Below are 26,975 nucleotides of genomic sequence, written 5' to 3' on the forward strand. Positions count from 1 at the left end.
GACCAGCTTTGATTCTATTCATTGTCAGACCAGTCTATTTTGTATGGAGTATGTTCCCAGAAGCAATTGCTATCAAGAATTTTAAGGGATGAGTTGGGATGCAAATGAAAAAAGGCGCCATCACTGATCTTGAATGTGAAATGTAAAGGTGGCGTTGCCATAGTCCCAGGGAACCACAGGACTCCTTTTTTATCTGAAAGCCAACTGGCGGTGTTTTAACCTGAAGGTCACCATACCTCGGACAGAGGAGGGGGCGAGAGGCTTTGGGTGTTGCTGAGGTTGAAAATGTTGCACCTTTATGACACCCTCAGCCAGTGACAGAAATTAAACCTGCATTGTTGGTGTCACGCTGTATTGCAAACTAACCATCCCAGTCAACTGAGCTAACTGGCCCCTTTTGGACGGGGAAAGTGAAGAATGTAAATCAGGAACAAAAACAAAGTTGCTGGCAAAGCTCAGCAGGCCTGGCAGCATCTGTGGAGGAGAAAACAGAGTTAACGTTTCGGGTCCGGTGACCCTTCGTCAGAACCGGACCCGAAACGTTAACTCTGTTTTCTCCTCCACAGATGCTGCCAGACCTGCTGACCTTTCCCAGCAACTTTTTATTTGTTCCCGATTTACAGCATCCGCAGTTCTTTCAGTTTTTATAAAGTGGAAGAATGTGTTGACTGTTGAAAGTGAAGACTGATGCCCTCACTGATTAAGATCTGGAGTTCATCATTGCTTTTTTTTAAAGCTTCCAACAATGCCGGGAAGATAGCGGGAGCCATTATTGGTGTGCTGCTGGCTTTACTGTTGCTGGCCATCGTTGTCTGGTGCTGTCTTCGGAGGAAGAAACAGAAAACCTACGAGAAGGAACAACCTTATGAAATAAGGTAATAACACATAATTGCTTGATAACATAACAGTTGAATATTGCTTGGAAAGAAAACAGGACTTGCTGTTAGTTTTTGTCATCAGGACGGGTGCAAGAATGCCCAATCAAGAAGGGAGCAACACTTTAGAGTCACCGGGCTGTACATGGAAATAGAACCTTCGGTCCAACTGTCCAGGATGACCGCATATCCTAAACTAGTCTAGCCCCATTTGCCAGCATTTGGCCCATATCCCTCTAATCCCTTCCTATTTACCTTTTAAATGTTGTGCTTCCGTCATTTCCTCTTGCAGCTCACTCCATATACATACCACCTTCTGTGTGAAAATGTTGCCGTTTGGGTCCCTTTTAAATCTTGCCCCTCTCACTTTAAACCCATGCCGTCTAGTTTTGGATGTTCCCATCCCAGGGAAAAAACGTTGGCTATTCACCCAATGCATGAGCCCACATGATGTTATAAACCTCTATGAGCCTCTGGCAGCCTCTGACGCTCCAGAATCTTCAGCGTCTCCCTACAGCTCAAACTCTCCAAACCTGGCAACATCTTTGTAAATCTTTTCTGAACTGTTTCAAGTTTCGCAATATCTTTCCTTTAGCAGGGAGACTAGAATTGAATGCAGTATTTAAAAGTGGCCAAAGTAACGTCCAGTACAGTTGCAACATGACCTCCCAGCTCGTATACTCAATGCATTGATCAATGAATGCAAGCATACCAAATACTACCTTCACTGTCCTATCTACCTGCGATTCTACTTTTAAAGAATATGAACTTGCACTCTAAGGTCTCTTTTTGTTCAGCAACACTCCCTAAGACCTTACCGTTAAGTGTATAAGTCCTGCCTAACTTGTCTTACCAAAATGCAGCACTTCACACTTATCTAAATTAAACTCCATCTGCCACTTCTTGGCCCATTGGTCCATCAGATCGAGATCCCATTGTACTTTGAGGTAACCTTCTTGGCTATCCACTGCATCTCCACCTGCAAACTTACTGACCGTGCCTTCTACATTCACATCCAATTCATTTGCTTTTTAGCATTTATACCAATGGATCCAGCACCAATCCTTGTGCCCTCTACATTCAAGCGAATTCTGTATCCAAAAGGCTAACTCTCCCTGTATTCCATGTGATCTAACCTTGCTAACCAGTCTACCACGAGGACCTTGTCAAGCACCTTACTTAAGAACGTATAGATCATGTCCACCACTCTGCCTTCATCGATCCTCTTCGTTACTTCTTCAAAAAGAATTCAAGTCAGGTGAGACAGGATTTCCTTCATGCAAAGCCATGTTGATCTAATCTGTCCTTGCTTTCCCAGGTACATGCAAATCCTGCCCTTTCAGATTCCCTCCAACAAGTTGCCCACCACCAATATCAGGCTAACTGGTCTACAGTTCCCTGGCTTTTCCTCGCCACTTTCCTTAAGTAATGGCACCACGTTAGCAAACCCCCAGTTGTTCAGCACCTCACCTGTGGCTGCCAGTGATGCAAATATCTCAGCAAGGCACCCAGCAATCATATCCCCAGCTTCTTACAGAGTTCCAGGGTACACCTGATCAGGTCCCAGGGAGTTATTTACCTTTTGTGCGTTTTAAGACGTACAGCACTTTCTCCTCTGTAATATGGACACTTCTTATGAAGTCGCTATTTATTTCCCCAAGTTCTTTAGCTTCCATATCCTTCTCCACAGTATGATGTGGAGGAGCCGGTGTTGGACTGGGAGGCACAAAGTCAGAAGTCACATGGCACCAGGTTATAGTCACAAGCTTTTGGAGTATTGCCCCTTCATCGGCTGAAGTGAGAGAGAAGCAGACTGACACAGATTTATGGGCAGAGAGATCAAAAGATTATCCAAAGGGTGTGAGTGAAGTGTTGAATAATAAGTTTCTGTAGGTGATCCAAAGTGTCAGACAGTGTGAGTAAAGTGTCAGCAGCTGAGTCACAAGTGAAGGGATGACCTGTATTCTGATTTAAATGAAGCAGAGAGATAATTAAAAAATAATAAAAATAAGCTGATGCTGGGGACGAACCAAATGACTGGAATAACATGGTGGGTATAAGAGTCGCATGCTGAGGGTGTAGCCAAAGTAAAAAGTAATTCAAAACTTGAACAAAAACTTAAGATAGAGGGATCATAACAATTCCTCATGGTGATGGTGTTAAAGCAGAACAGTAAGGAAGGCTTTGCAGGTACAGAACCATGTGGTGGGGTCACATGAAGTACGACTTGAGGCCATCTTTATGGGTACAGAACTTGGCTATCAGTTTCTGCTTGTCAATTCTGTTGTGTTGTGTATCTTAAAGTCCACCTTGGAGGACTTTTACCTGAAGATTGGAAGCTGATGGCCCTTGACTCATGAAGTGTTCCCCAACTGAGAGGGAACATTCCTGTCTGGCAGTTGTTGCGCAGTGTCCATTCATCAGTCCCCACAGTAAATTCACTTGCAAAACATTTATTTAGTATCTCGCCCATCTCCTGCAGTTCCACACATAGGTAGCGTTGCTGATCATTAACTGATCTTATTCTCTCCCTAGTTACCCTTTTTGTCCTTAATGTATTTGTAAAATCCCTTTGGATTCTCTTTAGCCCTGCTTACCAAAGCTATCTCACATCTCCTCCTGATTTCCCTCTTCAGTATACTCCTTTAGTCTTTAAACACTTCTAGGGAGTCACTCGATCTCTCCTGTCCATACTTGTCACATGCTTCCTTGTTATTCTTAATCAAAACCTCCAGCATTCCCTGCACCTACCAGTCTTGCCCTTTTACCCTAACAGGAACATACTGTCTGTGGACTCTCATTGTCTCATTTTTGAAGACTTCTCACTTCCCAGCCATCTTCATGTGCAAATATCCACCCCCAATCAACTTTTGAAAGCTGCTGCCCGATACCATCAAAGTTGGTTTTCCTCCAATTTAGAACTTTAACTTTTAGATCTGCTGTATCCTTTCCCATCCTGAAACAGTCCCAGCGTGCTCCCCCACTGACACCTCAGTCACCTGCCCTGCCTTATTTCCCAAGAGTAGATCAAGTTCTGCTCCTTGTGTAATAGGTACATCCGCATATTGAATCAGAAAATTTTCTTGTGCTCTTAACAAATTCCTCTTCATCCAAGCCCAACACAATGGCAGTCCCAGTCTATGTTTACAAAGTTAAAATCTCCAATCATTACCACTCTATTATTGTTACAGATAACTGAAATCTCCTTACAACTTACTTCTCAATTTCCTGCTGACTGTTAAGGGGCATATAGTACAATCCCAGTAAGGTGATCATCCCTTTCTTATTTCTCAGTTCTACCCAAATAACTGTCCTGGATCTACTCCCAGGAATATCCTCCCTATGTGCAGCTAATCAAAAATGCACTCCCTCTCCTGTCTTGCCCCCCCTTTCTATCCTTCCTATAGCATCTATGCCCTGGAACATTAAGCTGCCAATCTTGCTCGTTCCTGAGCCATGTTTCTGTAATTGCTGTAGTACTCCAGCCCCGTGTTCCCAACCATGCTGTGAGTTCATCTGCCTTACCTGTCAGGCCTCTGGCATTGCAAGAAATGCTGTTTAATTTATCAATCCTACCTCATTCTCTGCTTTGTTTCTGCTCTTTGACTGGCTCCTTTTCCCAACTGTACCAGTCTCCGACTGATCTCTCTTTTTTTTCCTCCCCTCACTAGTTTCCTGGATTCTCAAACCCGCCCCACCCACCCCCTGACATTTCAAATCCCCCCGATCAGATCCAGCAAATCTCCCTGCCAGTGTGTGTTAGTCTCCTTCCAATTCAGGTGCAAACCATTCTCCTTATACCGGTCACCTCTACCAGACAAGAGTTTCCGATGAGACAAGAATGTCAGTTATACTACATGAGGTAAGGTTGGCAAAATTTATTTGCGTTAGCATTACCAGTCATGCCCTTTGAAGTTTAGCATTTTTGTTCGATGGGGAACAGGAATAATATTTCTGTTGTTCTGGAAAATACAGATCAACATCACAAAATAGTTTCTATTCATGGGACCTGTTGAGAGACTTGGATTGCAACATTTTCTTTCAAAAGTCAAAGAATTGACTAGACTCCAGTGTGTTTATTTTTATGAATATTCACTTACGGGCTGTGGACATGGTTGTCTAGGCCAGAACTTATTACCCATCCATAATTGCCCAGAGGCCTATTAAGAGTGAACCACATTGCTGTGGGTCTGGGGCACATGGGCCAGACCAGCTAGGGACAGCAATTCCCTCCCCTAAAAGGGCATCAGTGAAACAGGTAGGTTTTTCCCCAAATATTGGCAACAGGTTCATGGTTATCGTTTGACTCTTAACTCCAGCTTCTAACAAAGTTCAAACTCCATCACCTGTCATGGCAGGAATCGAACCTGGGTCCCCAGAACATTGGCGGGGTCTCTGTCACTGACTAGTAGTTCAATGTCACTAGGCTATCACCTCCCCACAATGGCACCTTAATCGGCACTTTGATAGCCCAAGGCGTTTTGTCTGTGGAAGTGAGGATTTTGTTTGATGCTGTTGACTCTCTGCGTCGTGTTTTAAAAGATTTTTCACTCCTTGTCTTACAGGGAGGATGTTCCGGCTCCAAAAAGTCGGGTTTCAACGGCTCGAAGTTACACAGTGGGCTCGCAGCGTTCTTCTCTGGGCTCCATGTCGCCCTCCAACATGGAACCCTACAAAACCCATTACGATCGACTGGCCACAAACGACGTGGAACATGTGCCCAATCACAGCCCGAATATCAACCCTTCGTACAAGGTAGCTGCTCCTAGTCTGAATCGCATGGGGGCTGTTCCTGTCATGATCCCAGCACAGCATCGCGATGGTTCCATTGTGTAGCGCCCCTTTCAAAAACCTTCTTGCCCTGAGCTTTCTGATACACTACGTGAATTGAGAGGATTAGCTTGGATTTGATGGTCCACTAATATTGTGATTGCCTTTTGTACTGTGTGCCCAGTTACAAAGTGTCCTACTTTTTATTCTTACCTGAAGCTGTCGAGAATTATCTGTACCTGTTAAGTGTTCTCTGTGAATTTTTATACATAATTTGTTTTAGGAAATCCTTGCACAAACACATCAGGAAATCCTTAGTTGGCCTTGGTTCACTTTAAGTTTGTTTGTTCCAACTTGGTGTTATGATGTGGAGCATGCAGTATGGAGAACTGGGAGGTGGGCTGGGGATGGTGGGGGGTGGGTAGTGAGGTCAAAGGCAGGAAACAGCCAGAGTTCTTCCACCTAAGCAATATCTTAAGCGTACAATTGTGTGGCGTTTGGTGCTATCCATTTTAGACAGTGGTGCTGCCTGCAACCAGACGTTTTTTTCTTTTTGAACGTTGTTGCCAATACATGAAAAGAATGACAGATCCTATGGAATCATATCTCTGCAGACACTAGGAGTGAACTTTTCATTTGCATTAAATTGCTTGTGATAGATGGCCCTCATTTGTACTTTGTAGCTTTAGCATCAGTCCTCTCAAAAACTGACATTGAAATGGGTGCCTTCACACTTTCTTGGCTTATAAATTAATTCAATTTTTACTTTTTTTTCTATTCCTTTTGAGAGACATGGTGTACAAATGAGACTTTGTTTCTCTTTCCTCAAGGTTGTGCAGGATGTGTCACTCCCCTTTTTATCCTATTGGTAAACCAACTAGATGTCTCTACATTAGGTTCCTTTTTTAAGTTAGTAAATAAAAGTAGATTCTGGATTTGTTGAGATGCCCTTTACCATTATAGTAGGACAGAATGTCACAACTTTTGAAAGCATAATGAAAATATGGTAAAATAATGTTTATGCATCTTGTATTATTTTGGTCAGTACTTTTGCTTAGGGAAGGGTGGTTGTTACGGTGACCAAGTAAAGTGATCCTGAAGATTGAGGATATGATGTACTTGGTCAGCCTTCCTCCTCCATGGCTCACTGGCTGAGACGTTCAGTCTAATGAGTCTAGTTGAATGGTCCCATTGAAGAAAGTCATTGATATTAAATCATAGAAAACTTAAGGTACACAAATAAGCTAAATATTGGCAAAATTGCCCTTTCTTGAGTGCAGTTTTACGGCTTTATTTTCTTTCAGGCATCCAGTAATGAACAGTAGCAGACCAGAAGGGCACGATGCCAATTGCTTGATGTTGAATTAGCTGTTGTGTTGCTGAAGTTGGTGACCTCGATAATCCTGAGATAGTGGGAGAGTCGGGTAGAAGTGATAGAGTCAAGCTAGTCGTCCCTTCTGGGCTGCTACCTGGTGTGTCTCCAATCTTCCAGGCAAAAGTGCTGAAAATGTGTGCAATATGGGAGACCATTAAGAAAGAAGAATCACTGGGATTATGGAAATAGTTAAAGGACAAGCAGTAGAGTGTTAATTTGGACAGAGGTGTTTTCAGACTTCAGGACACTGCGTCACAATCATGCCGCAGAGTCAATGTTAGAGTCGACTGTTTATACTAGGCTACGTTACAAAATTTTCACATCCCAGGAACAGCATTTGCAACGCACCTCCACAAACAAACAGCCTTGTTTTGGTGGGGTGTGAGTGGGTGTGTGTACTGAATGGCAGACAACAGTCCCACAGGATCTAACACCTAGTTGCATGTTTTTGGATCAGGAGAAATCCATATTGGAGTGAGGGAATAGTTGGAGTTACTTTCCTATCATTGATTTGAAGAGGAAGTGATCAGGAACTAATTACTACTGCTGTATCAGAGCATTGAAACCCTTTTTAAGCTCATAATTCTCTACATTCAGCTTCTCCTGCACTATGTTTTCCCACTTTGTCTGAGGGGTGGTATAACACTGGGCAATTTTGTTATCCAAACTATATTTGAAGGAAATTTGAGCAAGTGCATTCATCATCCCAAAACCCTGCTGTATACCTAAAAGGCTGAGCTTTCAAATTTTAATGTAAATCTTTAGTAATAGGTTGGAAATTTGATTTTAATGTTGAGCTGTTTTGTGGGTGTTATTTTGTCTTGGTTGAACCCTGCTGCATAAAGTTATGACATTATTCTAGCTGCAGGTTACCTCACCAAGAAGAGATGGTACATTGAAGGATTTAAGTTAACTTTTCTCACCGATTGCTTAACTGAATGAATGGATTGTGATGCAAAAACTGCTGATGTGGATTTTGGCTTTGTGGTTCTATTTCACTTTTACATGGATTGGAGTCCTGACCTTCAGCTATAGCTGCGTTTCTTTTATTAGACCGTGACACAGGGACAGGTTTGGCTTGTGTGTTGATTTGGATGTGTAGAAGCCTGTTTTCAATCTCATCAAATTCTGATTCTATTATGCAGCAGCTCATGTTCTGAAGGCTTCAGATGCTTTTTCAGATGGCTGACAGGCCAGCAAATTTCTAGGTTTGACTTTTGATGTCTCTTGTTGATCAGTGTCATGATTTGGGAACTGTCCTGTGTGTTCGGAGCCAAAAGCAGCAGCTATGGTCAGGGTAGGGTATAGATGGGTCTGTCTCCTAGTTGTTGACATTACTGAAGATCAGAAACATGAGAGGACCTAGTGAGATAAGGATCCAGTCAGTGATGCCTGTAAGAGCCAGGCACCCTGCTGAAATCTCATTATGTGGATCATTAGAATCCCTACAGTGTGGAAAGAAGCCATTCAGCCCATCACGTCCACATCGACCCTCCAAAGAGCACCCCACCCAGACCCCTACCTTATCCCCGTAACACTGCATTTCCCACAGCTAATCCACCTAGCCTGCACATCCCTGGACAGTGCGGACAATTTAGCATGGTATTCACCTAACATGCAGTTTGTACCGTTTACAAGATACAGTGCAGCAACTCACAATTCTCTTTGGCACACATTCCAATTTGGTGACCTCAACCTGCACATTTCCTTCCAAGTCTCTCTCCAGCCTGATTTGACCTTTTTTCTCTCCCCCCAAGATCAACACCTATAAATCCTTTCCTTAACAGCAGTGTGGTTATCCCTTCACAACAGGGTTATAGCAGTTTGAGAAGATACATTAGCTTCACTTACCAACAAAGAAGAGTGTTTAGATTGTTGATTACTATATCTGTTCAAAACCATGAATGTCCAAGGACAATTAACTGTTTTGCAATCTAAATAATAGAACCTACCAAAGTCAACTCACTGCTGTAATTTCTCAAAGAAGATGGGCAGCAACCAATTTAAAGCTGGAATTCATTGTAGACTTGTCAAACCACACATCTGCAAGGTCACCCCATTGTACAACGAGTTCTAATTCTATTTCTGCTTAATAATCCATTTTAAACAGCCACATCTACAGTCCTCTGACATCGATTGCCCTTGAGTCCGAACACTCACTTGAGGGTGGTATGACTCAGGAAATTCCCACTCGTTCCACTTCGGGTTTGTGTCAAGATAGTTGCTCTTAGTTGGACTGCTGTGTGAGGTTTTATGCTGGGAGGGGTGAGCTAACCAGAATTCCAGCTTAGCCCTATTAAAAAGGACTCATGAGTTTTGGCTGAGGAGAACAAATGTGGGGATTGGGATTTAGTTGCATTGTTTTCTGGAGTGGAATAGTTAATGTGGCCTCTTGCCCCCAGTTGACTGGCCAGTGTCCCAAGGGAAAGTATGAGCCTTCAGAAAGGGATGGTGGGGAGATGGGCATGTGGGCAGACAACGGACAACAGAGGTTTTTAAACATTTATGAAGGAACATATGCTTTAAACAAACATGCAACTGTGGCAGAGGCTGCTAAAGAGCTTGCAAGTTGTTGACACAAATTGTATGCACTGACTCTCATACTTCCCTTGTACTTTATAAAGTGTGTTGTATCTTTCAGCTTAAAGAGGTATACTTTTTTGATTATTCTGTTATTTCTGTAGCTGACTTTAAAATGAAGTTTTTAAATAAACATTTGAGATGATGGAAACCTTGGCTACTTGGTATTTTATAAGGAGTTAAAGATCAGTACAATGCATTATGAGGAGCAGTCTGAATTTGGGAGAGTGTTTCTTTCTCTTTCTCCTTTTCTCTGTTTCTTTCTCTTTCTCTTTCTATTGATCAGAAAATAGCAAAGGGATTTTGGATACAAACTGATTCCCTGAGAATTTAAGTTAATATCAGGACAGGAAAAGACTATTCACTCCTTTGAGCTTGTTCCACCATTCAGGCAGCAGAGTGGCTCAGTGGCCAGCACTGCTGGAAGGGGTGAGCTCACAGCACCAAGGACCCAGCTTCTATTCCACCCACAGGCGACTGTCTGTCTGTGTGGAGTTTGCACATTCTCCTCGTGTCTATGTGGGTTTCTTCCCACCATCCATAGATGTGTAGGTTACGTGGACTGGCCATGGGAAATGCAGGGTTACAGGGATAGGGTCTGTGTGGAATGCTTTTTTGGGGGGGCTGTGTGGACTCACTGGGCCGAATGGATGCTTCCACACCATAGGATTGTAGTTAGGTCATGTTTGATCTGTACCTCAATTTCCTCAGTCTGCCTCATATCCTTGACTGGAATAAGATTTTTAATTTATCTTTCTTCTTGCCTGAACTTGCCCCAGCTTTTCCTACTTCCTCCCCCCACAAGAACTGAGGGAGTGAAGAGTATCCAAGATGTTCAATGCTCTGTTTGAAGACGGGTAGGCAGTAGTGATACAGTGATATCACCGAGCTAGCATTTCTCTACCCCGGCTGATGTTCTGGAAATGTGATTTCAATTCCCACTAAGAGTCAAATGCCAACCCAGTACACAAATCTCTACCAGTGTCATTTGTTGTAGAAACTCATCTGGTTCGCTAATGTCCTATATTTTTTCAGGGGGGAAAAATGTTTTGCTATCTTTACCTGGTCTGGCCTACATGTGACTGCACACCCAAAGCAATGTGATTGATCTTATCTGTCCTCTGAGCAATCAGGGATAGTCAATGAATGCTGGTTTTGCCAGTGACACTAATTTTCCATGTACAAATAAAAATGTCCTTCCTAACGTCACCCTTTGAAGAGCCTAATTTTAGAAACCAGCATAAAAAGGATGAGTGTGACAACTCTTGAGTACTTGAACTGAAACCATCCAGCAATATCATGAGAACATATTTGGAAAGATATGTCCTATTTTGAATATGTTTCATGCATTCTGAGCTGGAATCATTTTGTTATATTTTGTGGGATGTGGGTGTTGCTGCCTGGCCAGCACTTAGTTCAAAGGCAACTGGGGGTGGTTTGCTAGGACATTTTAGAGGGCAGTTGAAAGTCAGCCGCACCGCTCTGGGTTTGGATCCACATGTGGGCCAGACCAGGTGAGGATGGCAGATCTCCTTTCCTGAAGGGCATTAGTGAACCAGCTCGGTTTTTGCAACAATTGACAATGGTTTCATGATCATTAGCAGATTCCTGAGTCTAGATTATTATTGAATTCAAAATCCATCTGCCATGGCCCAGGCCTCCAGAACATTAGTTAAGTTTCTGGATTAATTGTCTAGCAATAATATGATTAGGCTTCCCCCTCATTGGTTTCGTTAGAGCAAACTGAAGATGAATTAAACCATCAAATGAAAGAGGTATGGGCCACCTCCCTTTGATAAGGTGTGTATGAGAAGAAAGAGCTTGCGTTTATAAAGTGCCTGGCATGACCATGGGGATTTCCCAAAGCGCTTTCTAGCCCATTCTGTGCTTCTAAGGTTTAGTCATTGTTGTAATGTAGAGAAACATAGGAGCTAATATTTGGGTAGAGAGCACAGTCAAACAGTAATGTGCAAGTCTTTTCTTTTCCCAGTAGTGTTGGCCAATGAAAGACCATTGGTCAGGACATTGTGGGAGAACAGCCAATGGTATTACCAGATCTTTGAAATCTAGTTGCCAAAAAAATGAACAATGATTCATTTGAAAAATGTTGCTTCTGACAGTGCAGAACTCCGTTAGAACTGCAATCCTTACCACCAGGTAAGGAAAGGTGACTCAGGACCCCCTCTTTTATTTACATCAGCAAGAATGTAATCACAGCAGGCATTTGGTAAGGAACTAATTAAAAAGTTTTCTTGAATGAAGGAGCAATTTTATCTGTTAATGTGAGAAAAATAATGAAGATGTGGCATCAAGCATATATGCACACAGATTAAAAAGGGATGGAGTCAGTATAAAAGGAAGATTAAGCAAATATAAAGTTTAGAAGTATCTGAGGTGTAGGCTTTTAACCAGAGACCACTGTTGTTTAATTGATGCCTTGCAATCTCACCAGGAATGAACATTTTTGTTGCACTTGCTATAGTGGCCACAGTAGTCCTGAGCCCCAGCCAGTATGGTAGATAGTGAAATTTGATTTCATTAAAATTTTTTTAAAAAAAGCTAGTGTCTTGCTGACAATGTAATTATTATATTGTTTACGAATGATTTTTAGAGAGTCTCTGTTCTTATCTGGTATGGTCTACATGTGACTGAAGATTCATGAAATGTGGTTGACTCTTAGTTGCCCTCTAAGATGGACTAGCAAGCCACTCAGTTATTAAAGAAAAATCTGTAAAGTCTGAAGAAAGGAATAAAAACAGACTGACCACCTGCCGTTACCTTATGCATTGGAAATGACAGCAAAAAGCACAGCCCATTGACTTTGTTGCTAACGTATATGGGGAAAATTAGGAGGGACATTTCTCAGACTAGTCAAGCAACATCCTGATGTGTCTGAGTATGACATTCCAGACCCCACCAACACCAGCCCTAGACAGGACAGATCCAGCAGGGGTGGCAATGCACTGGTAAAGAGGTATACCTATGGGTCATCGACATTGACTGCCAGCTACATGAAATCTCATGGCATCAGGTCAAATTTGGGCAAGGGAACTTCCGGTTGAGGCCATGTACTGAACCCCCACTCCTTCAGCAGATGAATCATTTCTCCACTGTGTTGAACCTGACTTGGAGGAAACACTGAGGATGGTAAGGGAGCAGTTTGTACTCGGAGTGAGAGTGTTTGATGTCCAGCAACAAGAGTGGTTTGGTGGCACAGCTACCACTTGAGTTGGCTGATGGCACTGAATACTGTAAAGGCTATGGGCCCTGACAACATTCTGGCAATATTACTGAAGATGCCGAATGGCCTGTTCTGCACTGTTTTGTTCTATGTTCTATGTGTGCTTCAGACCAAACATTAACATTAGTGACGAAGATAGAAATTACTGGAAAAGCTTAGCAGGTCTCAACAGCCACTTCCTTAGAATGGTTCACATGACCTGAAACATTAGCTCTGATTTTTCCGCATGGATGCTGCCAGACTTGCTGAGCTTTTTCCAGCAATTTGTATTTCTGTTTCTGATCTATAGCATCTGCAGTTCTTTCAGCTTTTACCCAACATTAACGAAGCTGTTTCGGTATAGTTACGAGATGGGACTCTACTGGACAATGTGGAAAATTGTCCCAGTATGTCCTGTTCATAAAAAGCAGGATAAACCCAACCCAGCCATTTACTGACCTAGCAATCCAGTGTCAAACATCAACAAAGTAATGGAATACGAGTGTCATCAACAGCATTTTCAAACGACACTTGCAAATAAAGCCTGCTCACCGGTCTTCAGTTTGGCTTCTGCCAGGACACCTCATTTCAGCCTTGGTCCAAACATGGACAAAAAAGCTGACCTGCAGAGGCAAGGTGAGAATGACTGCCTATCACATCGAGGCATTATTTGTCTGATCGAGGAGTCCCAGCAACACTGAAGTCGATAAGAATTAGGAGAAAAAAAATCTTACCGGTTAGGGTCATACCTGCCGCAGAAGAAAATGGCCATGGGTTGTTGGAGGTAAATCATCTCAATTCAGGAACATCTGTGTATGAGTTGCTCAGAGTAGTCCCCCAGACCCAATCTACTTCAGCAATAACCTATGTTCAAATCCCATGGACTAATAAAACAATAAAGCCCTTCTGATCTTATGATCCCCATAAAGCTAGAATTGGGGATGATTGCATAATGTTTGCAACTCCTCAGATACTGTTGCAGCCTCTTTGCACATGAAGCAAGAGCTGGACAATGTGCAGGTTTGGGCTGACAAGAGACAAGTAGTGTTTGAGTATGCCATCAATTATGCAATTACAACTGTTGGGTTTTCAGCAGACTAGAGATAAACAATATTTTTAGTGAAGCCTCTGTAACTATATGACTTTGGTAACAGAGATCAGAATAGGCTGGTTGCCCCAAAAGGTCTGTTTGTTTAGCAGCACCCAAATCACGTTCACATACGTCGCACCTTCTAAACATTATCCTCTATCTGTTTCTCCCTTCTGTTTATCATGTCCCTCTGCAATGTAGGTGTTATCCACAGCAACTGCTCCTACCTTTGTGATAAGAAGGTGTGGAGCTGGATAAACACAGCAGGCCAGGCAGCATCAGAGGAGCAGGAAAGCTGACGTTTTGGGTCTGGACCTTTCTTCAGAAGTTGGGAAGGGAAGGGGGCTCTGAAGGAAATAAATTGAGAGAGCGAGAGAGGCGATGATAGAAGGTGTATACTGGAGCAGTTAGATGGAGAGAAGACCAACAGGTCAAGGAGGCGGGGATGAGATGAACTGGCAGCAAGTTGGGATGGCATTGATCAATGAGGTGGGAGGAGTGGATAGGTGGGAGAAAAGACAGATAGGTCAAGGAGGCGGGGGTGAGAGGCGTTACTGATCTTGGGATGAGTTCAGGGGTGGGGAGATTTTGAAGCTTGTGAAGTCCACATTGAGACTATTGGGCTGAGGGTTCCCAGGTGGAATATGAGTTGCTGTTCGTCCAGTTTTTGGGTGGCATCGTTGTGACACTGGGGGAGGCCTAGGATGGACCTGTTGTCCACGGAGTGGGTGGGGGGTGGTTAGTTGAAGTGGTCCACGACTAAGAGGTGTTGTTGTTTGTCACGAACCGAGCGTTGATGCTTCACGTATTCCACCTGGGAACCCTATAACCCAATGGTCTCAATATTGACTTTACAAGCTTTAAAATCTCCCCACCCCCAACCTCATCTAAAGACCAGCCATCCCTCTCATCCCTGCCTCCTTGACCTGTCCATCTTTCCTCCCACCTCACTGACCAACCCCGTCCCAACTCTCTACCTATCTCACCTTTACTGGCTTCATCCGCGCCTCCTTGACCAGTCTGACTTCTCTCTACCTATCTGCTCCGCTATCCACCTTCTGTCATCGCCTCCCCCTCTCCCTATTTATTTCAGAGCCCCTTCCCCTCCCCCATTTCTGAAGAAGGGTCCAGACCCGAAACGTCAGCCTTCCTGCTCCTCTGATGCTGCTTGGCCTGCTGTGTTCATCCAGCTCTACACCTTGTTAGCTCATACTCCAGCATCGGCAGTTCCTACTATCTCCTACCTTTGTGAGTTTTTCTGACTCAGTGGGAGATTGCCGGGAATGAGGGTAGGAGTAATTGTCTCCTGAATTTCCTACTTGCCTCACTTACTATTGATGCCCTCAAGTTTATTTCTCTAAAATGCTTCTAATGAGTTATCCCTCAGCCTTTATTTGAGAGAATAGATGCCCGATCTTCCCTGTCTACGTTTTAGTGAACATATCAGCTTTCGTGCAGCACTCAAGCTTTCTCCACCTCCAACTTCATCTCCCCTGATTCTGAGCATTCCCTAACCAACATGGGGGCACTTTATAAAGCAGCAATTTTATTCCTATTATTATAAAACACTAGCTCAAAACTTCAGATGCCAGGGTAAGAGTGGCATTAACATTTGAGTGAGGACAAACACATTTAAGTAATTCTCCATTTGGTGTAGTTTAATTTCCTTTTTCCTGCTCCTATATTTCATTAAACACAAGGGGATAATGTACACACCTACAGGTCAAAATGTTACTTAATATTGATTGGGTTTTGTTGCTAGGCTGTAAAGCTGGAAAAACCTGTTCAATCCAGAAGAGCTCAGGCTCTCGAATAATACTGCCTTCTCTTGAAACCTTTTTGAAATTATTCAATTGTGGAATTTGGTCATTGCTGGGAAAGCCAGCATTGTATTTATTGCTCAGTGGGCAGTTAAGAGTCAGCCACATTGCTGTGGTCTGGAATCACGAGAGTCATTCGTGAGCCAGATGGGTTTTTGCAGCAATTAGCATTGGTTTAAGGCCTCTGATTTCCCAATTTTCATTAGATTGTAATCCCACCGTTTGCCACAGTGTGATTCAAACCTGGGTCACACAGGTTAATCTATCCATATTACCACTAGGTTATCACCTCTCCTTCTTGTTGTCTGCTTTTTATTTTCCTATTCATTTTTAAAACTTCATGTCAAAATGCCTTGGTGGAATTTGAATTCTTATTCTCGGGAATATTAACCTGGGCCCCTGGAATGAGGAGGCCAGTGATGCAATCAATGCGTTACCATGCCACTTGTCTCTCGGTACCTTCCTTGAGTTGTCATTCTTCAGCGGTGAGCCTACACAGTGTGTATGGACAGGCTATTTGACCTTGGTATGCATCCTCTCCTTGTTCTACCATGCAGATGTCACCTGTATCATACTGGTTCTCAGCACAAGTAGTATACTTATCAAACCTATTCCCAGTCACCATCATCACAAGCCAAAAAGCATTAAAGGCACTGGGGCACCCCAATACACTATCAGATGGATGATTTTAAATCTAGTTTTGGTTGAAATACAGGAAGCACACAGGTTTCCAGAACGTTATAACAAAGTGTGGAGTTAGATGATCACAGCAGGCCAAGCACACCTGGAAAGTCCCACAGTCACCTTAGAGATGAGAAGAGGAGCTACAAACAGTCTTGTTCAGCTGTTCTTTCCCCATAGCATTGCGTGTAATTGTCCAAAATGCTACCTCTTTAGAGATTAGTGTTGAATCTGATGCGATCTGTCTTCCAGCTAGTACACACACGGATTGCAATAGTTTGTTGGGGTTACGATACAACCTCCTGATCTCACTCTGAATCGGTCAATGGTGCTCTTTTCAGCAAAGAAGCCCAAACCGAACACTAGCTCCCCCTGGCTGTGGGGTTATCTAGCAGCCTTTCTGCAGCCTCCCTGTTTCCTCAAAACTTCCCGTCCTTCCATCTATCTTTGAGTCATCTGCAAACCTCACAACAGTGCCCTCAGTTCCTTTGTTCAGATTGTTTATGTAAAAGATAAATAGCTCTGGTCCCAACACTGGCCCCTGTGGAATTCCACTAGTCACTGACTGCCAATCAGAAAAACGTCTCCTTTATCCACATTTTCTGCCTTCTGCCAGTCAATCCATGCCAGTACCTTGCCCCTAACACAATTGGCTCTTTTCTTATTTAGCAGCCTCCTATGTGGCACATTGTCAGAGGCCTTCTGGAAATCTAAATAGATCATGCCCTCTTGCTGTCCTTAGTCTAACTTGCTCCTTACTGCCTCAAGGAATTCTAACAGGTTTGTCAGGCGTGAAGTCCCCATGACGAAGCTATGCTGACTCAGCCCTTTTTTTATTGAGATAACAAGGTGTAGAGCTGGATGAACACAGCAGGCCAAGCAGCGTCAGAGGAGCAGGAAGGCTGACGTTTCGGGCCTAGACCCTTCTTCAGAAATGGTCTCCAGCATCTACAGTCCTACTATCTCTGAACCTATATTTTTTTCATTTTTCATTCATGGGATGAGGGCTTAACTGGCCAGGCATCATTTATTGCCCATCCCTAATTGCCCAGAGGGCAGCTTAGAGTCAACCACGTTGCTGTGGAATCACATGTAGGCCAGACCAGGTAAGGATGACAGCCTCCTTCCCTAAGGGACATTAGTGAACCAGATAGGTTTTTCCCTGACAATCGACAATGGATTCACGGTCATCATTAGATTCTTAATTCTGGATATTTTATTGAACTCAAATTCCACTGGTTGCCATGGCAGGATTTGAACCTGGGTCTCCAGAACCTATAACAAAGTGTGGAGCTGGATGAACACAGCGGGCCAAGCAGCATCTTAGGAGCACAAAAGCTGACGTTTCGGGCCTGGACCTTCCATCTTCGATCTGTCTGCCCCATCTCCCCCTCCCCCTTTTCTGGTGAAGGGTCTAGGCCCGAAACTTCAGCTTTTGTGCTCCTAAGATGCTGCTTGGCCGGCTGTGTTCATCCAGCTCCACATTTTGTTATCTCGGATTCTCCAGTATCTGCGGTTCCCATTATCTCTCCCCAGAATGTTATCTGGGTCTCTGGATTAACAGTCCAACAATAATATCATCAGGGCCACTGCCTCCCCATTTTACCATGCACTTCCAAGTACGCTCTATCTCGTCCTTAATGACTCTAAACTTTTACCAACAACAGAGGTCAGGCTAACAGGCCTATAGATTCCTGTTTACTGCCTCTCTCCCGTCTTAAACAGGAGTGTTACACTAGCCATTTTACAGACCTCTGGGACCCCTCCCTGACTCCAGTGGTTTCTGGAGAATCCTCACAGTTTCTGTCATACTTTGGGAGTGGTTTGCTTGTCCTCCCTAAAATGGTGGATATTTCACAGCTGCCTGCCTTCAAATCCTCCATCGAGACCAACTCATCCAAAACTTATTGCTGTGATCCAGACTCGTGCCAAATCCCATTCCCCAACTTGGTGAGTTGCATACATTGCTGATCCACCAAGTGTGTTCACATTCCTATCTGGGTTTGCCTCTCCCCATTTCTGTAACATAGCACTCATCCTCTGCCTCTCTCCTTGTCTGTGTAACATCAGTGCCCATCCACTGCCTTTCTCTGTAGCATCAGTGCTGACTCCCTGCCTCTGTAACATTAGCGCCCACCCTCTGCCTCTCACCCTGCCTCTGTAACATAGCGCCCACCCTCTGCGTCTCTCCCTGTCTCTGTAACATCAGTACTGACCCTCTGCCTGTCTCCCTGTCTCTGTAACATCAGTGCCCACCCTCTGCCTCTCTCCCTGTCTCTGTAACATACTGCCCACCCTCTCTCCCTGATTCTCTAACAGCAGCACACACCCCTTCCTCACATAACAAAGTGTGGAACTGGATGAACACAGCAGGCCAAGCAGCATCATAGGAGCAGGAAAGCTGACATTTTGGGCCTAGACCCTTCATCAGAAAAGCTAGATATGGTCATGGTTAGGGCCAAATTGGGAAGGCTTGAATGTGGACTGTAGCCCATGGGCAGGTGCTGAGGAAGGTGATGTGGCTGCACTACCTGGTCTGCTTCAGGACATGGTCGAGTGGTTTCAAGGCTGAAGAGATTACAAGAGAGTTGCAGTGGGAGAGAGATCCCCTTTTCTGATGAAGGGTCTAGGCCCAAAACATCAACTTTTGTGCTCCTGGCATGCTGCTTGGCCTGCTGTGTTCACCCTGCTCCACACTTTGTCATCTCCAATATCTTGATTCCATTACCTTCCTCATAATCCATGATCATCAGTCTTACTGTGTCCTTGCTTGCCTTGACACCCATTTCTGTCTGATACTTTTCCGGTGAAGCACCTGGTGAGGAGTGGCACGGTCGCTCAGTGGCTAGCACTGCAGCCTCACAGCTCCAGGGACCTGGGTTCGATTCCAGCCTCGGGCAACTGTCTGTGTGGAGTTTGCACATTCTCCCTGTGACTGTGTGGGTTTCCTCCAGGTCCTGTGGTGTCCTCCCACACTCCAAAGATGTGCAGGCTGGGTGGATTGGCCATGCTAAATTGCCTATAGTGTTCAGGGATGTGTAGCTCACAGGGGTTATAAGGAGATTGGTCTGGGTGGGATAGTCCAAGGTCGGTGTGGACTTGTTGGGCTGAAGGGCCTATTTCCACACTTTAGGGATTCCATGTTACAATGTGTTAAAGTTGTCATTCAAATGCAGGTACTTGTCGGTGTGTGGCTTGTGATTTGCTGCCCTCTGGTGGTTTTAATAATTACATTCCAACAGCTCCCATCAGGGACTCTAGTTGGAGTACTGAGTTATAGTTGAATCACAAATTCATACTCTACACCCTCTCTGAGAGGTGGACTCCTTGGTGAATGAGCTCTGCAAAAATTTTTGCTGTGCAAATGTTAGATGCAGTGCGAGCGATGGAAGGAGTTAATGTTTAAAGAGATGGATCTTGATGAAATTCCAATTCTGATTACCAGTTGGAGATATTTGGAAAATAAAAGGCCTGGAGTTCAAAGTTAATCTCAGTGATGCAGCCATGAAGCGTTCATCAATTGTTGTAAAAACCCCCAAAAAGACCAAAGAATAGTGGGTTGCTGGAAATTTCTCTCCACAGATGCTGCCAGACCTGCTGCACGTTTGCAGCAGTTTCTTGTTGTAAAAACTCATGTACAGCTGGAGAACTGTGACCTGTTTGAGTCTCCTTGTTTAAAGGATAGATATTATTTCATTGGAGGTCAGAAAGTGATCCCTGGTAAAGAGGGGATAAAAACCGGAAAGAGCTACACATGCTGGAAATCAGAAACAAAAACAGAAATTGCCGGAAAAACCAGATCTTGCAGCATCTGTGGAGAGAAATTGGAGTTAACGTTTCAGGTCTGGGGACTATTCTTCGCAACAGAAGAGGTTTTCTGAAGAAGGATCACAGGACCCGAAAGTGCTGCCAGACCGACTGAGTTTTTCCAGCAATCCCTGGAGTGGAGGGACTGTCTTATGATCAAAGGCTAAACAAGTTGGAATTCTATTCATAGGCACATGGAGCGTTTTGTGGCAGAGAGTCCTTGTGGATATTTAGGGCTGAGATAGTTTCTTAATCAGCTGGGGACTCAAGGTTATGGTGAAAGTGGTTGTGAGGAATGTGAGACCAGCCATGATCCTACTGAATTGTGCAGCAGGCTCAAGGGGCTGAATGGTTCAGTCCAGTTCCTATTTCTTAAAGTCTGATGGTCTTTCAGGGAAGGAAGTCTGCTGTCCTTACCTGGTCTGACCTACATGTGATTTGTGGCTTGCAACAATTCTCAACTGCCCTCTCAATGGCCCTGGCAAGCTACTTGCCAGAAGTTCAAGGACAGTAGAGGAATACCTGCTGGTCTTGCCAATGATGCCCATATCCGGTAAAAGAATAAAGAAACAAAATGGTTTTGACAAAGCTCAATATGGCTCTGGAGAACTATGCTTTACTTGTGGCTCTCAAACTTTATTCATTCAGATTCCACAAGCGAGTCAACTTCTAGCTAATAGCCTGATAGAGACCTGCCCTGCTGTTCAGTGTGAATATGGCTGACCTTCAAGCCCCCACTTTTGTACCACATCCCCATTTCTCTTCATTTCCTTAGTCCCCTAAAACTAATAATTCTCAAATTAGAACATAATAAATGGGCAACCCCCGGGACAGAGGAAGCCGAAGATCTGTGATCGTCTGAGTGAAGAAATTTCTCCTCAACTCAGTCTGAAACAGCTGATATGTGGGCAGCATGGTGACTCACAGCGCCAGGGACCCAGGGTTTGATTCTATCCTCGGGTAACTGTCTTCGAGGGGTTTACGCACTCTCCCTGTCTGTGCAGGTTCCCTCCCACAGTCAAAAGGAGTGTGGGTTAGGCTGATTGGCCATGGTAAAATGCAAGGTTACAGAGATATTGTGGGGCATGGGTCTGGGTTCTTTGATGGACCAAATAGCCTCTTTTCACCCTGTAGTGATTCTATGAGATTGCGACCCTCCAGTCAGGGTCATATCTTTCCTGTAAGTGTATTCCGAACCAAGCATCACAGATCACAGTTGCTCTTTCAGAACCAAATGTGTCTTGTATATTTTGCTATCTTCTCTAGAAAATAGCGTATTGTCATTCTTTTATAATTCTAGCTCAAGTGCGTTGGGTGCTAGCTCAGTTGGCTGGACGGCTGGTGCACGATGCAGAGTGCTACTTAGAATGTGGATTCAATTCCTGAACTAGTTGAGGTTACCATGAAAGTCTCTCTTTCTCGACCTCTCCCGTTGCCTGAGGCATAGTGACCCTCAGGTTAAACCATCACCACTCATCTGTCTCTATGGAGTCCACAGGGCTATGGTGACTTCCCCCTTATCTGCATAATGTTTGCAAATGGAAAGACTCCTTCATTCTGTATGTGGAAAACCCACTCACAATTGTGAGTCACCCAACCACCTGATTAATTCACGTTGTAGCAGAGCCCATCACGAGGAAGAATAAGTCTGAAAGGAGATTACTTTTGTATGCCTGAGATAATGGGAACTGCAGATGCTGGAGAATCCAAGATGGCAAAGTGTGGGGCTGGAGGAGCACCTAGACCCTTCATCAGAAAAGGGGGATGGGGAGAGGATTCTTAAATAAACAGGGAGAGAGGGGGAGGTGGATCAAAGATAAAGGGTCGAGGCCCGAAACATCAGCTTTTGTGCTCCTGAGATGCTGCTTGGCCCGCTGTGTTCATCCAGCTTCACACTTTGTTATCACTTTTGTATGCATTGGTTAGCTCATGCAGAAGTACTGAGCTGCAAGGACAAACCCTATTGTCTTTGTCACCCAACAACCCATAGCTAGTACGCAGATCAAACAAGTGTTTTTTTTAAGCTTGTCTTGAGTGAGACTGCAAGCCTCACTGAGCACAGGAGGCTCCAAATGGATGCCCATTATCAGGAAAGCATTACATTTTGTTGATGTGGTCATGTTTGTTTTCACTCACTGATTGGACGTGAACATCGCCGATGGAGCTTGTCCCTAGTTGCCCTTGACAAGATGGTGGTGAGCTGCCTCATTTAACATTTGTTAAGAATGACCAACCCAGTTTACACGCTGTGTTTAAAAGTTTGCCCTTGACACCTTATGACTGTACCAGACATTCACAGTAGCATGTGAAAGTGAGATAGGTTTTCAGAAACCTGTGATATCTGTGCAGTGGATCAGCTAAGCACCTACCCAAGGATTCGGCGTGTTGGTGGATGCTGGCTTGTGGATGGGAGCACAGCAAATAGCTCTTTCCCGAAATATAACAAAAAACTGTGGATAGTGCAAATCCGAAACAAAAGCAAAAATTGCTGGAGAAACTCAGCAGGTCTGGCAGCATGTGTGGAGAGAGAAACAGAGTTAACGTTTTGAGGCCAGTGAAGTGGCTCAAGAAGCTTGACACCATCCTGGGGACAAAGCAATCTGCTTAATGGTGTCATATGTACTCCTTCCACCACCAACACTCAGTAGCAGCAGTGTGTACTATCTACAAGATGCTCTGCAGAAATTCACCAAAGATCCTCAGACCGCACCTTCCAAACCCATGACCACTTCCATCTAGAAGGACAAGGGCAACAGATACAGGGGAACACCGCCCCATCCAAGTTCCCCTTCAAGCCACTCACCATCCTAACTTGGAAATATATCACCGTTCCTTCATTGTCGCTGGGCCGAAATCTTGGAATTCCCTCCCAAACGGCATTGTAGGTCAACCCTCAGCACAGGGGCTGTATCGGTCTCAGAAGTCAGCTCACCACCACCTTCTCAAGGGCAACTAGGGATGGGCAGTAAATGCTGGCCCAGCCGGCAACACCCACGTCCATGAGTGAAGAAAACAGAACTTGACGCTCCCTCTTGAACCTGTTAACCAGTTACACATACCAACGCAGATAAGATTTTACTTCTGAGGAAGGGTCACCAGACCCGAAACGTTAACTCTGTTTTCTCCTCCATAGATGCGGATCTGCAGATGCTGGAGAATCTGAGATAACAAAGTGTGAAGCTGGATGAACACAGCAGGCCAAGCAGCATCTCAGGAGCACAAAAGCTGACGTTTCGGGCCTAGACCCTTCATCAGAGAGGGGGATGGGGAGAGGGTTCTGAAATAAATAGGGAGAGGGGGAGGCGGACCGAAGATGGATAGAGGAGAAGATAGGTGGAGAGGAGAGTATAGTTGGGGAGGTAGGGAGGGGATAGGTCAGTCTGGGGAGGGTGGACAGGTCAAGGAGTTAGGATGAGGTTAGTAGGTAGGAAATGGGGGTGCGGCTTGAGGTGGGAGGAAGGGATGGGTGAGAGGAAGAACAGGTTAGGGAGGCGGGGACGAGCTGGGCTGGTTTTGGGATGTAGTGGGGGAAGGGGATCTTCGATCTTCCTCCCCCTCTCTCCCTACTTATTTCAGAACCCTCTCCCCATCCCCGGCTCTGATGAAAGGTTCAGGCCTGAACTGTCAGCTTTTGAGCTTCTCCACCAACTTTGTTTTTGTTCCTGATTTACAGCATCCGCAGTTCTTTCGGTTTTTATTTGGGATTTTACTTCAGTCCTCTCTATGTGTCTCTGCATGTGTGACATAAGTCAGCATTCTCCCTCTCTCTCTTTAGGAATATGGACAAAGGGCAGAAGAAAGATCCCAGGCATATAACTCGATGTCCATTGTGTGACGAAGCAGTCCCCATCTACAGAATCATTTCTATTCTAGCAGAACAGTTCAAATACTTCAACTCATTCACAGGATGTGTGGGAGATGAAATTATTCCTCTTTGATTATAAGGATTTGCCAATCAATATTGTACAATTATAATACCAGCTTGTCGCTCTTCTGAAATGTTTAAAATGTCAAATTGATTGCCGTGTGAAGCTTTGGCTCAGAGGAATGAAATGTAGCCAGCAGCTTCTGCTCATTGTGATATTCCCACTGACTACCACCTATGTTTAAGACACATTCTCAACAGCCTGTCACCATCATTCCGCAGAGCTCTGGGGCAGTCACAGAGCAGAATGAAGGCCAAACATAGTTCTTGGTTTCTCCAGGCAGCTGAATCAATCATCTCCTTCCTGGAATATGCAGAAACAGGAGGCCATTCAGCCCCCCAAGATTGCTCTTTGACTCATGACTAACATAGACTTCAATCATAATTAGTTGCATCTTCTAATCCCACTGCCCAACAGCGGTCTATCCATCTCAGCCTAAGAAGGTTTGAAAACTTTCAGCTTTTAGAATTAATTGGGGATGAGGGCTTTTGGTTCTCACTATTTGTGAAAAGCATCCTGATTTTGCTCTTGAATGACCTGGCTCTAATTTGAAGATGCTGTCTCCTTACCTCAGATGGATTCTTCTGATCGGATTTGTTAGCGCTTAAAATATCTCAGTTACATCATCCATAAATAACCCAACTTTCAAGCAGTAAGTATACACAAATGTTGGTGGCATAGTGGTAGTGGTTCTGCCTCAGGTCCTGAGGCCCACGTTAATACATTAATGCTTTAAGTTCAAACCCCTCACAGTAGCTGGTAGAATTTAACCTCCATTAATAAAGTCAGATTTAATTTTTTAAAAAAGTTACAGCAAATGTGCTGTGATCCTATTGTTGCAAATGCCAATTTGGTTCACTCGCCTCCTTCAGGGAAAGAATTCAGTTATTGTAACTTTAAAATGTCAATGCACTGAGTGGCTGGTTTGGGATGCAAAGTGATACCATCACAATTCCTGCACTGCCTGAGGTTACCATGAACGTCCTTTCCTGTCAACGTCGCCCCTCACCTGAGGTTTGTTGACCCTCAGGTTAAACTCAACATCAGTTTTCTCTCTCTAGTGAGAGAGCAGCCCAATGGCTGTCTGAGACTATGGAGACTTTACCTTGCCCTACATGTGACTCCGGGTCCACAGTGTTGGCCTCAGAAGTGGCCTACCAAGTCAGTGAAATAGCAATTGTGGATGGCCAATGAACACTGGCCTCGCCAGTGATACCCACACTCATTGAGAGAGGATATAGAAAATGTCAACATGTTAAGGTTAGCCTAAGGTGGCATTCTCGTGTATCTGTTGCCTGTGTCCCTCTGGTAAGTACAAATTATCAGTTTGGAAGATGCTGCTGAAGGATATTCAATGAGTTGCTGCGGTGAATGGAGTGCAGCAAAATAAACTGCTTTGCACCATTGCACACAACTGGCTTCAAAAAACTGGACAAAGGGAGTGAACTTTACCATAGACTGTCTGACTGTACAGCAAAAACACAATATCCCCATCGATCATCATACAGCAAGGACAGGCTAAAATTGCAGGTGCAGTTTCTTTATCAGAAAATGCATCTAATTTCACAATTTTCATTTCTATTTTGTAAGTTCTGGTGTGTTAGTTCTATTGTAATCATTTTTAAAAAATAAATCAAGTGATGGATTCAATTAACACTGAAAAGTTAACTGTATGTGACATGAGTGGTTGGCTCTTAAACTGTTGAGGAGGTTCAATGATTAAGCCTGTGATCTGAGTTGACCGATCCAACAGAGTTACTGAGAGGGTGTTTCACAGTCAGAAGTTCTGTTTGTAATTGCAAAGCATTCCAAGCCACTGTGTAGAAGATGACCAGGAGCTCAGTTATGGTTAACAGAAATGACTCACTTCCTTGCTCTCATCATCCCCCAGCCCCAACAATCCTCAATATTGTATGGCCCCCAAATCACCAAATCCCTCAACGCCATTTCCCCAGAATGCAAATCACCAACCCGGTTTTAAACTCAATCGAGTCTCACAGCGTCACTGACCAGTGACGATCTCCCTCAATCATTCAAAATTCCCCAAGATATACGGATGGAACTTCACCTGGAAACTATTGAAGGGAAACTCTCTTGCAACCACTGAAGAAACATTTGGATGTTTAATTTGGTGAAGGATAAGGGGTTACATCTTTCTTGATGGATGAACAAAGAATGGCCAAAAGAAAAACATTGCCTCTTATTTTGTTCCAAGTCTCATTCTCCCTCCGTCCCTTCAGTCTCTGATTTACAATCAACTCCTGGTCCAGAATCGCTTTGAGGTTAAAGTTATCATTTTTGTTTTCTGACTCACACCCCCTCCTCAGATCCATGGTCTCCACCAGCTTCACAACCCTCGGAGGTCAATCATTGCTCAAACGCTGGCTCCATTTCCTGCACTTCAGCTGTCTGGGCCCATAGCCTGGATACTCTTTCTGTCACCTTCTGTTTGCCTCCAAGGCATATCTTTTCAACTAAGGTCTCAGGGGTGTGTACTCATCATTAGAATGTCTGACAACTCTGTTCGAATTCTTCAAGAGGCTGATGACCAAGTTAGACAAAGGAGAGCCACTGTACACGATCTATTTGGATTTCCAGAAGGCCTTTGATGAGATGCCACTCAGGCAGATGCTAATTAAAATAAGAGCCCATGGTGCCAGTGGCATGGATGGAAGATTGGCTGACTGGCAGATTGGATAAAGGTGTCTTTTTTCAGGGTGACAGTCAGTGACTAGTCTAGTTCTGCAGGTGTCAGTACAAATGACAACTATTCATGTTATACATTAATGATCCAGACAAAGGAACTGAGAGCATTTTAGCTAAGATTGCAG

The 26,975-nt window shown here is 44.2% G+C and overlaps 1 protein-coding gene across 3 annotated transcripts in view; it reads left to right on the forward strand.

Moving 5' to 3' along the window:
* The window catches only part of cxadr (CXADR Ig-like cell adhesion molecule), a 112,358-nt gene extending 86,560 nt beyond the window's left edge, over nt 1-25,798 (forward strand). For 2 of the 3 annotated variants that reach the window (XM_048540516.2, XM_048540518.2), the window contains exons 6-7: nt 737-875; nt 5,441-9,741. In XM_048540516.2, coding sequence (XP_048396473.1) covers nt 737-875; nt 5,441-5,711 — 410 coding nt within the window. In that variant the 3' untranslated portion in view covers nt 5,712-9,741. Of the gene's footprint in view, nt 1-736; nt 876-5,440; nt 9,742-23,993 lie in introns of those variants that run through there. The other variant, XM_048540517.2, reaches the window with a different exon arrangement.
* Nucleotides 25,799-26,975: the final 1,177 nt, after the last annotated feature.

The sequence above is a fragment of the Stegostoma tigrinum genome, chromosome 12 (genome assembly GCF_030684315.1).
Source record: "Stegostoma tigrinum isolate sSteTig4 chromosome 12, sSteTig4.hap1, whole genome shotgun sequence".
Lineage (NCBI taxonomy): Eukaryota > Metazoa > Chordata > Chondrichthyes > Orectolobiformes > Stegostomatidae > Stegostoma > Stegostoma tigrinum.